Consider the following 14,513-nt stretch of genomic DNA (forward strand, 5'->3'; position numbering starts at 1 on the left):
TGAATGCTATTCCAACCACTATTTCACTTTTAAAATATGTAACCACCAATTGCGAGTCCGCATGCAAAGATGTATTGTATTTATTAAATTTAGAATTTCTAAATTCTGGATATTATTTAGAGTAGCAGCATTCTCAACATTTCTTACACAAATTTTATTCTGTTAATAAGACGTGTATAGTATAGTGCAGGTTATAATCTGTTTTTAAAACTATTATATCTAAACATGTAATATACTTTTCTATTATTGCATAAAAATAGTCATGTATTAGTTTTAATACATTTTAAAAGTACATAGGTGAGACTGTATCAATTTACTGATGTTTTTATCAGTGTAAATAATGAATAACATGTATGTACATTAAGGTCCCTTATAAGTCTTTTGTTGAACGGTCATATAGAATGCAATGTATCTATTTTATGAATGTTGAAAGACATTTGTACAATACATTGTATATAGACTGGGACTATAACAATGAACTAAAATTGCTTGCTAAAACATTTGAATGAAGTTGAAGAAAGGTAACTCTTTAGGGCTTAAAAATGGTTGGCAATATGGTTCGAGTTACTTCCCTTCAAGCTTACGTATGGCTAGCAATTTTACTTAATACATTATGAAAACTGATTTTAAGTTGATATTACATTGGAGATTTATATTATCACCACGATTCATCTTAATCAAGGAATGACCATGGTAATTGGAAGATCTTTTAAGATGTGTAATTGTTTGCGCAATTATGCATTTTGTAATAACGGGCACTATATTGGAAGTGTATGGCATTCTTGATAGGGTCGGTGGTGGTAATGTAGTTTTTACCATGTATAGTCATGATAGTCATGTAACGTACATTGATAAGCGTTGAATAAGTCTCTTATAATTCCTTTCATGAATGGCCAATGTTGTATCTTTAGCTTTATGTTTTATATATGCATTGTGAAAATTGTAAATATTGGATGAGACTATAATAAACTATAAAACGTGCACCTTGACGCTCATGTACATTTCATTCATAAATATTTTACCTTTACGTGTACTACGATTTGCTTGTGCCTGCGAAAAATTTTCCGGGAACAACGTTTTATGCCCCCGAAGGGCGGCATATAGTGATCGCACTGTCCGTCTGTCCGTCCGTCACACTTAGCGTTTAGGTTTCGAAAAATATTTATGCCCCCCTTCGAAGAAGAGGGGGTATATTGTTTTGCTCATGTCGGTCGGTCGGTCGGTCGGTCGGTCCGTCCACCAGGTGGTTGTCGGATGATAACTCAAGAACGCAAACGCCTATGATCATGAAACTTCATAGGTAGATTGATCATGACTCGCAGATGACCCCTATTGATTTTGAGGTCACTAGGTCAAAGGTCAAGGTCACGGTGACCTGAAATAGTAAAATGGTTTTCGGATGATAACTCAAGAACTCATACGCTTAGGATCATGAAACTTCATGGGTAGATTGATCATGATTCGCAGATGACCCCTATTGAATTTGAGGTCACTAGGTCAAAGCTCAAGGTCACGGTGATTCGAAATAGTAAAATGGTTTCCGGATGGTAACTCAAGAACGCATTCGCCTAGGATCATAAAACTTCATGTGTAGATTGATCATGACTCGCAGATGACCCCTATTGATTTTCAGGTCACTAGGTTAAAGGTCAAGGTCACGATTGATCATGACTTGCAGATGACCCCTATTGATTTTCAGGTCACTTTGTCAAAGGTCAACGTCCGCCCCCACCCCCCCTCACCCCATCACATTTTTTTAACATCTTATTAAATTAATTACTTCATCCCGAATTATACCCCCTCTTACCCTTATCCTCCCACGCCCCAACCCCCACCCCCCCCCCAATTTTTTTTTTGTTTTATCAAGAGGGCATATTTGGTATTGCTGTTTGGAATAAATTACAATAACATGTAGCAATATGCATCACACCACTTTGTTTTCTCAATCACATTGCAGTGTAAAAAGATGTAGCATTCCAAAAAAAAGAACATTTTTCCAAACTTAATTTTGTTTTCTTTCATATTCTTGTTCTTTTGTGTCTTTCTTATCCAAATTTTGTTTCTACTAATTTTTTCGTATGTTCAATTATTTTACTATCCAAAATGTCCAACAATCGTACCAAAGTCAAAATCTGTTTAAGACTACTTATAAAACAATGCAAATAAATATGAGGAAGCTACTGAAACTTAGAAAACGACGAAGCCAGAGGTGTCCTCTGTTACAACCCATTGACCACTTAGAACTGTTCAGTATACGTCATTATATGTTTAATGCCTGGGAACAAAAGGACACAGCCTGTTCAAACAAGTCAACAGCCAAACCATCCTCTGAATCCAAGGGTCTTATTTTATTAGTTAGTTCTGCCATTTGTTCATGGCCAATGGGTGTTGTAACAGAGGACACCTGTAGCTCATCGTCATTTGCTGAGGCTACAGGAGCTTCCTCATCTACTCCATAGTCCTCCTCTGAGACACTCAGTTGTTCCTCCTGAGGTTCAAAGAACATGTCATCAACCCCTCGATGACCACGTCCTGCATGCTCTATCATGCCCTGCAGATAAAGCTGGGTGGGTGTTCTGCCCCTCTCCTCACTCAGTCTGTGGCAGTTCCATCCGTCACGGAAGCGGTCTAAGGCCCGCTGAATGAGTGGAACATACACGAGGTGTAAGCACCACGTGTGTACTTCCGAGCTCAGGTCCAAGCGACCCGTCTCCTCTAGATGTTGGAAGAGCTGGTGGAACACATTGGTACATGCAGAATACATGTCCCTCCAGAGCCGCTCGATCCTCTGGTTGTGGACGCTCTTCCCAGTAATGAAGGATCCACGACCAGGGCCTCGATAGGATATCATGAAGGCTCCAACTCCTGTGTTTTCCAGACCTTTATCCGATCTCACTCTGGAAGGTACACCATACTGCCAATTACCATTTATGAAGGCTTTCGTCATCGTGGTTGCACGGTTGTTGGTGGATACTTTCAGGAAGACACACAGTCTCGAGTATCCATCAATCCCACCGTGGACGACAAAGCCCCATCTGAAGATAAATAATTGGCTTTGAAATGACAGTAATATGTAATAGCGACATTTGCATGATGCATTATAAATTGCAACATATAAGCATGATAGTAATTACATATTAATTCAATAATGATTTATTATATGCCTTTTGCTGCTTCAGCGGAAATGTGTGGCTTAAAATTTTAACCACACATATCTCTCTTTACAGCACCAATAATAATTACTACCTATCTAGGAATTTATACCAGTATATAACATAGCTTTTTGCTATCAGATAAAAGGCGTATAGAAGATGTTTATTTTATATTCTATGTAAAAATAAAATATATTAATTAGGCATGTCAAATCCATAACTAGTTTACCTGTTTTGGTACATGTATTTTATTGTTAACCAATTGTCATCATTCCACGTAAATACCAGAAAAAGTAAAGAAGGATATGCAAATATACCCTGTCTACTTGATTGACTTGAATCCGTATTATCTCATCAATTAAAAAATGTTTGGTACTAATTTTCATTGATTTTGTTGGACACTTACACCATGATTTAAAATTCATTCTTTATTTTATACATTTGGAATCCTAAAAGGATTTAAATTTTGCAATACTCCACATCCAAGAGTTGAACAAGAGCTGTCAGAGGACAGTGCGCTCGACTATTCGAGTGCTTGACAGTATAACGTAAGCCATCATGGAGGAGAGGGGGGGTATAATGAGGGTGTGTGGTAATTTAATAGATGATCTTTCAAAAATAAGGAAAAAAAATATTATTTTTATTATTTTTCTTTTAGGGGGGGGGGGGATTCTGGGGTGGAGCATAGGGGATGGTTTGGGTGGAGTGCATTGTGGTATGTCAGGTAAGTGTTGTTTTGTCAAAGTATGAATCAAATGTGATCATAAATAAAGAAGTTATGGCAATTTTAGCAAAATGTTCAATTATCTAAGTATAAAAGGCGCCATAATTCTGTCAAGATGCTTGATACAGTTGCCTGCTCTTGTTTATAGATTGGGATCATGTTGGTAAAGAAGTATGCAAAATATGAAAGCAATATGTCAAAGGACATAGAAAATATTTGAGGTGGTACGCAAATTATTGATCAATCTAAGTATAAAAGGGGCAATAATTCTGTCAAAATGCTTGATACAGTTGTCTGCTCTTGTTTATAGATTGGGGTCATGTTGGTAAAGAAGTATGCAAAATATAAAAGCAATATGTTAAAGGACATAGGAAATATTTGGGGTAGTACGCAAACTTTAACATTTGATGCATATTCTAAGTGGAAAAGGGGCCATAATTATGACAAAATGCTTGATAGATTTGTCTGCTATTGTTTATAGGTTGAGGGTCATGTTGGTAAAGAAGTATGCAAAATATTAAAGCAATATGTGAAGGGAGAATGAAAATATTTGAGGTAGTTCGAAAACTTTAACATTTGCAAGCGGACGCAGACGCTAACGCTCACGCCGACGCCGGGGTGAGTAGGATAGCTCCACTATATATATTTCATATATAATAGTCGAGCTAAAAATGAAGGTTTTGATGCTTCCAAGCCTGCTTTGTTGGAAGTTTGGAGAACAAAACTTGAGAATATTACTCTTAAATTTTCTTAACAATAACCTTGCAATACTCAATATTTCTAATGGAGGACTGACTTTTTTTTAGCTGAAATAAGGCCCCATTCCCCCAGCAAAATATATATTTTTTCCCCATATTAAATACAAAATTCTCCCTTCACTTAAGCAAATTGATTGCCATAGACTCCAACTTGTCAAGATGTAGAACACAGTGTTAAAACTAAATAAAATTGTAATACCTGTATAAGGTGTTTCATATAAGCAGATTGTGGCTAAGTGGTAAACAAATACTCTAATAATATTACGTTCTATGATCTATGCCTCATTTAACCCTTTATCACTTAGATATGTATTTTGATGCATTTGTAGTCTCTTAGAAAGTTACATATAATTAAATATCTTTTTAAATGTATTCAAGTTTTAAAGGTTTCATTTCCAACCCTGAGATACTGATGAGCAGCAAACAGCATAAAACCTGAACAGACTGCGAGTTACTCGAAGGCTGTTTTGGTTTTATGCTGTTTGCACAAAGTGATTTTCTTTTTTTCTTCTGAGTGGGAAATGGTTATTAAACGTTAGCTGTTTTAACCTGATTAACTTGTGGTTTCCATCAATATGCCACAATGAATTTGGTGCTGCAACCTTGTAGACCCGTCGTCTTATGGAATGACACCATCTCAAAGCCACTGCTGCGGCATCAACTCATATTAGGCTGTCAGCAACTCTCTGCCTCTGAACTCTATGTCCTCGGCTCTGCAGCAGGCCTTGAACCATTCTCTGACCAAGGGACGGGTTCCCTTGGGTCACTTCTCGTACAAGATCATCTAATGCATTATTTGACAGCACCGAGTATGTCTGCCTCAGCTTTAGACCAAAGGATCTGAAACAAATTCAGCAGGCTTTCAGCTGGTTTTCTCACATGTGTATCATGCAAATTGCATTTGAATAATGATAGACACAATCTTCACCTTAGCATTGTTGAACAACTAGCCCAAATCTTTATGCATTAATAGAACAGATTAAAATACCCACTAGCCCGATTATTTGAATCTGGAAATTTTAATAGCCAAAATTACATATCACTAGCCCCGGGCTGTCGGGCTAGGGGTTAGCGTCAAGACTGTAGACATATTTAACTATAACCAAAACTATTAAATTTACTTAAAACTAGTTAAACCATTTCTTTGTAAATAAATCTTGTCTAATTTATCAAAAAAGGTTCGATCTTATCCAAGTTCACCAACCAGACATGCACACAATAATTCATTGATCAATAAAAAGGGTTTAATAAGACCATTAATTATGAAATAAGTGACAAAACATTAGACTCAAACCATGGTTTAATGCACAATCACAAACTGAACTACTCAATCTGTGTCTATATCAGGGGACTCTCTGTTTTTGGGGAACAGTACCTGTACCCTCAAGCAGGTGGAAATTATGCATTATTTATCCAAATAGGGGAATTTAAACCAAAAATATAATGAAACACAAAAGTATGTTTTTAAATCTCTATTTTAAATCTATAATTATAATTTTTTTACCACAAACAACTAACATGATGCAGTGACACAGGCCTTCAGATTATCTGGGAAATTTGTGAAATGAAGGGTGCTTATAGGTAATCATTATAAACTTTCTTAGGTAACAGGAGAAACTTCATGTAAATATTTCTTTCAAATTTCAAATATTATGCACTATACCTAAGCCTTCGCTTGACCGATGAGTCAGACACATGCAGAAGATCTGCCATTTGTCGTCTTGTAAAGCCAGCTTCAATGAAGAATTCCAGCTGTTCTCGAGAAATTACATACACAGGACGACCTCTTGTCCTCTGTTGATTGGCAGAAAAGAACCTGACCGATGGAAACGAGGAACTAAAATCAGATAAAAAACACTTTGAACTATTAATAAGCAATGCTCCTTAATCATATGTCAGCATTCGTTCCCAAATACCTGGAACCGGACCTATTCCAATTATTGCAAATTAAGAACAATCCAAAAAGAACACATAGTTATACGAAAAAGGCTGAATACCAAAAAGACTACAAACATACCACAAAGGCAGAAAAATGGTTTTGGGTTTTGATTTTCTGCCTCTCTGGATCCCAATCATGCCCATTATCTATATTGATACATGTATGCATACTCATGATAATGTAGTGTTTCCTTCTGCAAAAATATTTCCATTGACAGTGAACATTCAGAATAAAAAACAACAAGATGTGTTTGTAAAACAATATGTCGCCCATGTAATTGACATTTGACCTTGAACAAAGACCTTGACCTTTCACCACTTAAAATGTGCAGCTCCATGAGATACACATGCACGTCAAATATCAAGTGGCAAATATCAATATCGCAAAAGTTATGGCCAATGTTAAAATTTGATGCAAACCAACAAACCAACAGACAGGGCAAAAACAATATGTTCCCCAGTATAGACCGGGAGACATATAAACAGTGTTAAGGCTTTTGGTCAACATTCACAAAATGAGTAACCGCTGCATTGAGCTGGGAATCCTGGAAGAACTATGCAAATAATATGTTGTTGATTAAACATAAAACTTATAACAGTGTCCAAATTATAAATACGAGCAACATCTATTTAATATTGTCGTCGGATGTTTCGGGCCCCAGGTGTTTCCACCATGCATGTTTCCCCCTTAGTCATTTCACTTCAAACTTGAAGTGTCATTGCATGGCATGGTTTACCTTTATCTTTATCTTCTATTTACAATAAGACGTTTACGATAAACTAAACTGTATTTGTTTTAAAAACGTTTTATGTGTCATTTCATGCTTTGTTTTGAATAAACTATACACGAAAATAACAAAATTAACAATAGCAAATTAAAATAAATGTTGTTTTATTTAAAAAAAACGATAGCAAAGTGTAATCAAATTTAATGTATGCGAGTTAGTTGAAAAGTAAGTTTCAAAATAACACGGGTCATACAGATATCTATTATATGCAATGTTTAATAATAAAGAGGAAGTGGTATTTTGCTTTCTTTTTTTATTATTTGTTTTTCTATTTATTTATACGTATACTGTGTGTATGTACATTTCTGTATACTTATTTAAGAACGCGACCGATTAAATTTTTGGCAATCGATCTATTGTCGACCTTTTAATTGTACATGTAGCTTCATTGGTTGTAACTTAAGAATTGTTACTTAATGTAACTAACTAATGGGGTTGTCTACCCTCGGAACTTCAGTTAAAAACCATTGCCCGAGCACACTGCTTAACATAGATAATATACTGTGCGTTAAAAAGGCCGAAAACAGGCCATATGGTCAGCTCAATTTTACTGGGCTGAGCCATAAACATAATAGGGTACTTTGCAGCGTTGATGCGGTGCTTTAATAACAAGGGCTGTTTGTAAAACATGCATGCCCCCCATATGGGCTGTCAGTTGTAGTGGCAGTCATTGTGTGAATACGTTTTTTGTCAATGTGACCTTGACCTTTGACTTAGTGACCTGAAAATCAATAGGGGTCATCTGCCAGTCATGATCAATGTACCTATGAAGTTTCATGATCCTATGCCTTATTATTCTTGAGTTATCATCAGGAAACCATTTTACTGTTTCAAGTCACTGTGACCTTGACCTTTGACCAAGTGACCTGAAAATCAATAGGGGCCATTTGCCAGTCATGATCAATGTACCTATGAAGTTTCATGATCCTAGGCGTATGCATTCTTGAGTTATCATCCGGAAACCATTTTACTATTTCGAGTCACTGTGACCTTGACCTTTGACCTAGTGACCTGAAAATAAAACGGGGCCATCTGCCAGTCATAATCAATGTATCTATGAAATTTCATATTCCTAGGCCTAAGCATTCTTGAGTTATCATCCAGAAACCATTTTACTATTTTGAGTCACTGTGACCTTGACCTTTGACTTAGTGACCTGAAAATCAATAGGGGTCATCTGCCATTCATGATCAATGTACCTATGAAGTTTCACAATCCTAGGCCAAAGCGTTCTTGAGTTATCATCTAGAAACCATCTGGTGGACGGACCGACGGACCAACATGAGCAAAACAATAAACCCCCTATTCTTTGAAGGGGGGCATACAAATCTAATAAATTAAAAAAAAAACTTTACTTTAACAATGAAATATATAATATAACAAGATACTCAAGAATCTATGCATATAAAACTACGCTAAGAGACAAGATTTCCTATTTGCTGACTGCATTTTAAAAACATGGCGTTGATTGGTCCGAATTCCTTAACTTGCAAAAGCAAGTAGGTCAATCTGTTTTGAGATGAAAAATTTGCACAATGAAAGGCCTTGACATTAAGTTTACTATCTATAACGTAAACAAGGTAGAATTTCATGATAGGAAATATATGGAACAAAAAAAGGATAATTACATCCATTAGTACTTAAATTTATTTGCATTTAGAATGATTGTTTTATACTGTTAAACTACCATGAAGGTGTTATATTGTTATTTTCATTATAATTATTATCATTATTATTCTATTGATGTTATTTGTGATAAAAAGAAAGAGGAAGAAAGAGAATAGCCCAATTTATATAAGTAGTGATGGTGAAAACACATACTATTATAAGTGGCATCATCATTACTAGACCCATTGTTCAGCGTATGCTGCAATGGAGTTGTTGTTGGAGTCTTTTAACTTTGTGATCTGTGTTTTTTGATGTTATTATAATAAGAAATTATTTATAGTTTTATATAAATTGGAAAAAAAATTCACAGGTGTGTACTTTATTTAAAATAAAAATAATATTAATAGTTTTGGAGTTTTCCAGACCACAAAGTTGTTCAACAATGCCACTATTTGTTAACAGACATTATATGACTAATGATAAGTATAAATCTGATGTTAAGGTTGTATTAATGCATATAAAGTCATAAATTTACACCGGTTGTATTAATGTATATAAAAAAAATAGACAAACGTGGAAAGTTTTTTTAAAACTTTATTAAATTATGCAAGTAGAGCCTGGTAAAATAGCTCCCCTTTATAGTATCCCTATTGCTTAAGTGCATTAATTTATAAGGAAAAATGGTAAATATTGTATTTATATTTGTATTTTAGTACATAATTGTATGTGTATTGTAATTAAGTATATATTTATAGAGTGGTATAATGTTGAACACTTGCAGACAGGGAATATAGCGGTAATGCTCCAACATAAGATCATGTCTGTATGGGACTTAGAGAGAATGGGGCTATGAAGAAGAAACATCCCCCAGAGTGGCGTTAAGACAATATTTAAAAGAAAGTTAATAATAATATTTATATATCCAAAGGTAATGACGTACTTGTCGCCATACAGTCACCTTTATAGGGCCACATAACAATTTGAAAGTAAAACAATGTACATGTACTTTACAGTTAAAAATTAAACAAAACAACTATTTTATACATAAAAAAGGATTATTTACATTATGTACAGTACTATATGCATTTATTTATAAGTTAAATTCCAGTTACCATCCTGGGGGCTAAAAGGGGAAGTTTTGGAAGTGTAGGCAGGAATTAATGGGGGATTTCCACTTTCCAGCAGGGGTAATACTGGGGTGATCTAAGGGAGATAATTTGTATAGGAGAACTATTTTAGGATGGTTTTGTCCCCTGGACCAGAGGGAGTGCATGGTAAAAAGAAACTAATAAGAGTACAAATGGAAAGAAAAATAAAACAATATGATATTTGAGGTACTGGCATATTTCCGATAAAATATAAAATTGGTAAAAAGACCAAATTATACTTGAATGATGAAAAAAAACACAAAAAGCTCTTATCCCTCCAATATAACTTAAATATAGGGGATAACAAAAGAGAAAATAGTACAAAAGTACCTTATTTGCTATATAAAATAGCATTTTTAACAAAAATTAAGGAAAATACAAAGGTACATTATTGGCTATAATGAACAAGATAGCAATATTAAGAAAATCTACAATAATACCAAGAAGTTGGCATTACCCCGGAGAGGGCTAATTAAGGGTTTTGCAAGGTATAAGGCACTGCACCGTGCACTCCAGTCTGACATGGCTCTTCGCATTTGAAGGGGAAAGGGTGGGGTGTCAAAGGGCAAGGGAGGCGGTGCAATGCAGCCAACAAACTCGGTTTACTGGACAGCCTCGTCCCTTCTTTTAATAAAAGCTGCCATAAAATATGGTTGTATTAAGAAACTGAGAAATGTAAATGGCGATCTAGCGTTATACTAAATTAAAAAATGTGTTAAAATAAAGAATATCAGGTCAATGCCATTGGCCTGATTTAGAAAGGGCGGTGGAACAATAAGCCCAATAAAGCTAAAACAAAGTTGTGTCAAAGTGACACAAATCCAACACAATTACAATAGGATTATGTCAGATTTGTGTAAAGATTACACGGTTTAAAAGAATCAGTCTCATGACTGTATAATTGGGTGGGGATTGTCTGCTCTCCCTCCCCCAATGACCTAGATCTTGTCAGTTATCTGACAGTCTATAAGGTATTTGGCGAGGGCAGAGTAGACCGGGCCCCTAGCTGCTCCCTTGGGGTCTAGCACCTTGGAAAGGTTAAAACTAGTCCATGGGAGTGCAATGCAGCTTCGAGGTGGTCCCTCTGCGTTTTATGGTTTTGACAGTGCAGCAGCATGTGGGGCGCAGTGAAAAATTACGGCAATTTAGAACTTTTCTTTTTTTCGTTAATTGTGGTTGACAATCCCATTAAAGTCTTTATGATCTGAACAATTTTTAATATTTCAGTATTTTGCAAAGTACTGAGCAAAATAAGATATAATGGTCAGGACAAGATGTTTTTGGGCCAGGACATATGAAATTTTGGTCCCTGGTGCGACCAGACAACTGGCTTCAAAAGTTTATGTCGAGCCCTGAAATGTACGATTAACTGACCATTTATTTACTCAAACCGATAAATATGACAAACTGTCACAAACACAAACAGCTGGCGATCTCTATCAAACTCTTAAAAAAGTTGGTTTACTAAGAATAAATCTTTATCAACTTAAACTTATCAAGTACATGTAGTTAATTATTATTTTGTTTAAAAGATCCATGTATGAGTAATTAAACTTTTGTAGACCACACTAGACAATGAAATAAAGCTTGACATGATTTTGATATACATGTATGAGAGTGAAAATGTAATGTAACACTGACCCGATCTTATCCAGAAAATGAACTATAAAAGCGCTAGATGATCCAGAACGATTGATTGGACATCCTGAGTGCATGTGAAAACTGTTCAGACCACCTGAGTGTACTAAAGTATCAAACCATATTATTGATTACAATCTGCGATTTATGTTATAACATTACACACAATGGGGGCGAAATGATCAGGGAGGAAAAACCTTGGGAGCGAAACAAAATGCGAAAATACTTTGGCGCAAAACGTCCACAAATCTTTAACATAACAGTTAAGCAACTCCAAATGGAGTTATTGTTCTGCGCTTCGCAACAGTGAAAATAATATCTATGATCACAGATGGGCAAGACTGAACTTTAACTGTACGCAGTTGTTTACCACTATCAACAAAGCAGGGCTTTGGGGGCAGAAGGTTATAAGCCCCAGATACTAAGGAATTATTTAGGATAAAAAGGGTTATTAGGTGTTGCGTTTTGTGTTAGGTGTTGCATGCTTAGCAACGACGAAAGTATATGCTTTTCCATTCTTTTTTTACGTACTGGTTAAGTTCAATCGTCCCCACTCATGAAATAAAATGATAAGCTACCCTGGTCCATATAAACATACTCCCAGAGCCTTTGATGATTTTTGCTATGGCGGCTTTGGGTTATACAGCTGAAGGTTGATTTATTGCAACTAATGCTACCCAAACCAACAAAAATCCAGACATAGTATCAGCCATAATTAACACTGTTAGCCATATATTTGAAATGATGGTCATCAAAATATTCAGTGACCTATTTATCAGACCTATTCACACACCCATGTGCATTGTCACTTTAAATATGTGCCAACACAATTAATCATATAATCATTAATTCAATTTATTAAAACAAAACTCACTTCTTATGTTGCTCTATGGATTCAATCATACGGACAATGATGTTAGCAAGTTCTTCCATCCTCGGATGTTCGGTGCACATTCTCCTAACATTCAGCAACAACGAATTAAGGGTAAGGAGAGAGTCGTCCAAAACATTCCTACTTTGATCACCAAGTACAATTCTACCGCATGATAAAATAATTTCTTTAGCTCTCTGAACGAATTGCGCCACCATTTTTTTCGAATATAGCATTTACTGCGGGGTCAATATTTCTTTTTTCAAATTATTTTACTTAATAAAATCATTAAAGGACTAAACATATGAACAAACACATGAATAAGCTCATTAAATATCTTTATTCTTCCGTATTGATTTTATTTAAATTTATTGTTAAATATTTAATTATTTTCTTTAAAAAATCTCGGTTTGTAGAGGCAAAAATGATTGGTTGAAAAATGAACCAAACAAAAAAATGTAACAGCAGGCATAAAAATATACCAACAGTCATAATTTGTGAACGCTGTGAAAAAATTGTAACCGCAGTGACAAAATAAATATCACCGCAGTGATAAATTTATTACCGCAGTGACAAAAATGTCACCGCGGTAACAATTTTGTCACCGCTGTGATATCTATTTTTAGCTGTTGGCGTATCTGTACTTTTGACCCAAAGGGTACGTCATAATAAAGCACTATCTCTTCCACTGAACACCCGATACACTCCACATACGTGATTAGTACCTGTTAAATATATTGTTGCAGATACAGTCATGCTTTATTTTGTTTTTATTGAATTGAGTCGCAATATAAACTTCAAAATTGCGTCCGGTGATGATTTGCTTCAATTGTTTGATTTTATGTAAATTGAATTCATTAAAACGAGGTGTAGTGTAGAAGAGTCATAACTATTGATACCAAAATCGAATGTTTATTGCTTTTCGTTTATGTTTTCATACTTAACTACTTTCTGTTGATGTACTACTTTTGACACATTGACGATATAATTTACACGTGTAAAACAAAATGTAATAAATACATCATAAAAGCAAAGCCTTACTGGCAGTCGTAAGTGGATCGGGCTGGTTGTGTAGGGGTGCAGGCTATTTCAGACGGTTCAAAAGTATTTGCCTAAATGTGTTCAGTGTTTGGCGACTCAAACTGTTTTTCTACGCCGGCAGATTTACCAGCATTACGCTATTAAGTGACCATTGTCTTTTTTGAATGAAATGTACTGGCTAAATTGACGCAGGAATTATTTTAATTAATTTTTTACAAATCCCCACATATGTATGTTGACGGTTCATGGATCTATCTACACGATCCTCTGATTTGTAGTCATCCAAAGGAGCTGGCAGTCCCGTATCTGTATAGGGTTCAATGTTCTTTTCTGTGCGAGTTATATCCGCTTAACAATTCAAAAATTGAAGGCACCTTAAACTGATTTAAGTTGCACTTAAAAATCACGGATTAATAGCAAATGTAACTTTTGTTTATTTTCCATGGCAAATTGTTAATCGAGATGGCATTTGCATAAGTTATACATATAGAAAGATCTGTCGCTCATAGCAGCTAACAGGACTCATTATGTATGATGACAAAAACACACAGCAAACAATACCAACAAAACACACAGAAAGATATATTTCATGTATTGCTGATTAATTCGGTCACAACTTATTAAGTTATAAAGATATTAAATAACCTAGCAATTCCAATAAATGTTTCGTATATCTCTAGCTGGCTCTATGATGAAGCTTACTTTCAAAACATATATACTATTAAATCATAATATCAGACAATACTATATTCTAAGCAAGAAATAATTTTTGTTCAAACTTTACTTTTCAGTAGTCGGATAAATTAAGGCAGATCTGTACCACCATACACTTCATATTTATTTTGGT

The 14,513-nt window shown here is 35.2% G+C and overlaps 2 protein-coding genes across 2 annotated transcripts; both read right to left on the reverse strand.

Annotated features, from left to right (window-relative positions):
* Positions 1–2,098: 2,098 nt before the first annotated feature.
* On the reverse strand, positions 2,099–5,292 carry LOC127845504 (uncharacterized). Its single transcript, XM_052376489.1, has 2 exons — positions 5,184–5,292; positions 2,099–3,035 (listed from the first exon to the last, which is right to left on the reverse strand). The coding sequence occupies exon 2, from the start codon at positions 2,945–2,947 to the stop codon at positions 2,261–2,263; it is 687 nt and encodes a 228-aa protein (XP_052232449.1). The 5' UTR covers positions 2,948–3,035; positions 5,184–5,292; the 3' UTR covers positions 2,099–2,260.
* Positions 5,293–5,296: 4 nt separating this feature from the next.
* LOC127844718 (uncharacterized) lies at positions 5,297–12,811 on the reverse strand. Its single transcript, XM_052375147.1, has 3 exons — positions 12,629–12,811; positions 6,298–6,471; positions 5,297–5,474 (listed from the first exon to the last, which is right to left on the reverse strand). Exons 1-3 carry the CDS (start codon positions 12,706–12,708, stop codon positions 5,297–5,299), a joined length of 432 nt encoding a protein of 143 aa, XP_052231107.1. The 5' UTR covers positions 12,709–12,811.
* Between the last annotated feature and the right edge of the window lie 1,702 nt (positions 12,812–14,513).

The sequence above is a fragment of the Dreissena polymorpha genome, chromosome 9 (assembly GCF_020536995.1).
Source record: "Dreissena polymorpha isolate Duluth1 chromosome 9, UMN_Dpol_1.0, whole genome shotgun sequence".
Lineage (NCBI taxonomy): Eukaryota > Metazoa > Mollusca > Bivalvia > Myida > Dreissenidae > Dreissena > Dreissena polymorpha.

What these genes read in the sequence shown, in the direction of transcription:
- LOC127845504 (XM_052376489.1), bottom strand. Translation starts at nt 2,947, where the DNA reads ATGACGAAAGCCTTCATAAATGGTAATTGGCAGTATGGTGTACCTTCC.
- LOC127844718 (XM_052375147.1), bottom strand. Translation starts at nt 12,708, where the DNA reads ATGTGCACCGAACATCCGAGGATGGAAGAACTTGCTAACATCATTGTC. An exon ending in TCCATAGAGCAACATAAGAA is followed by an intron (nt 6,472 to 12,628) that starts GTGAGTTTTGTT and finishes ATCTGATTTTAG; the next exon opens with TTCCTCGTTTCCATCGGTCA. An exon ending in TCGGTCAAGCGAAGGCTTAG is followed by an intron (nt 5,475 to 6,297) that starts GTATAGTGCATA and finishes AATTTGTTTCAG; the next exon opens with ATCCTTTGGTCTAAAGCTGA.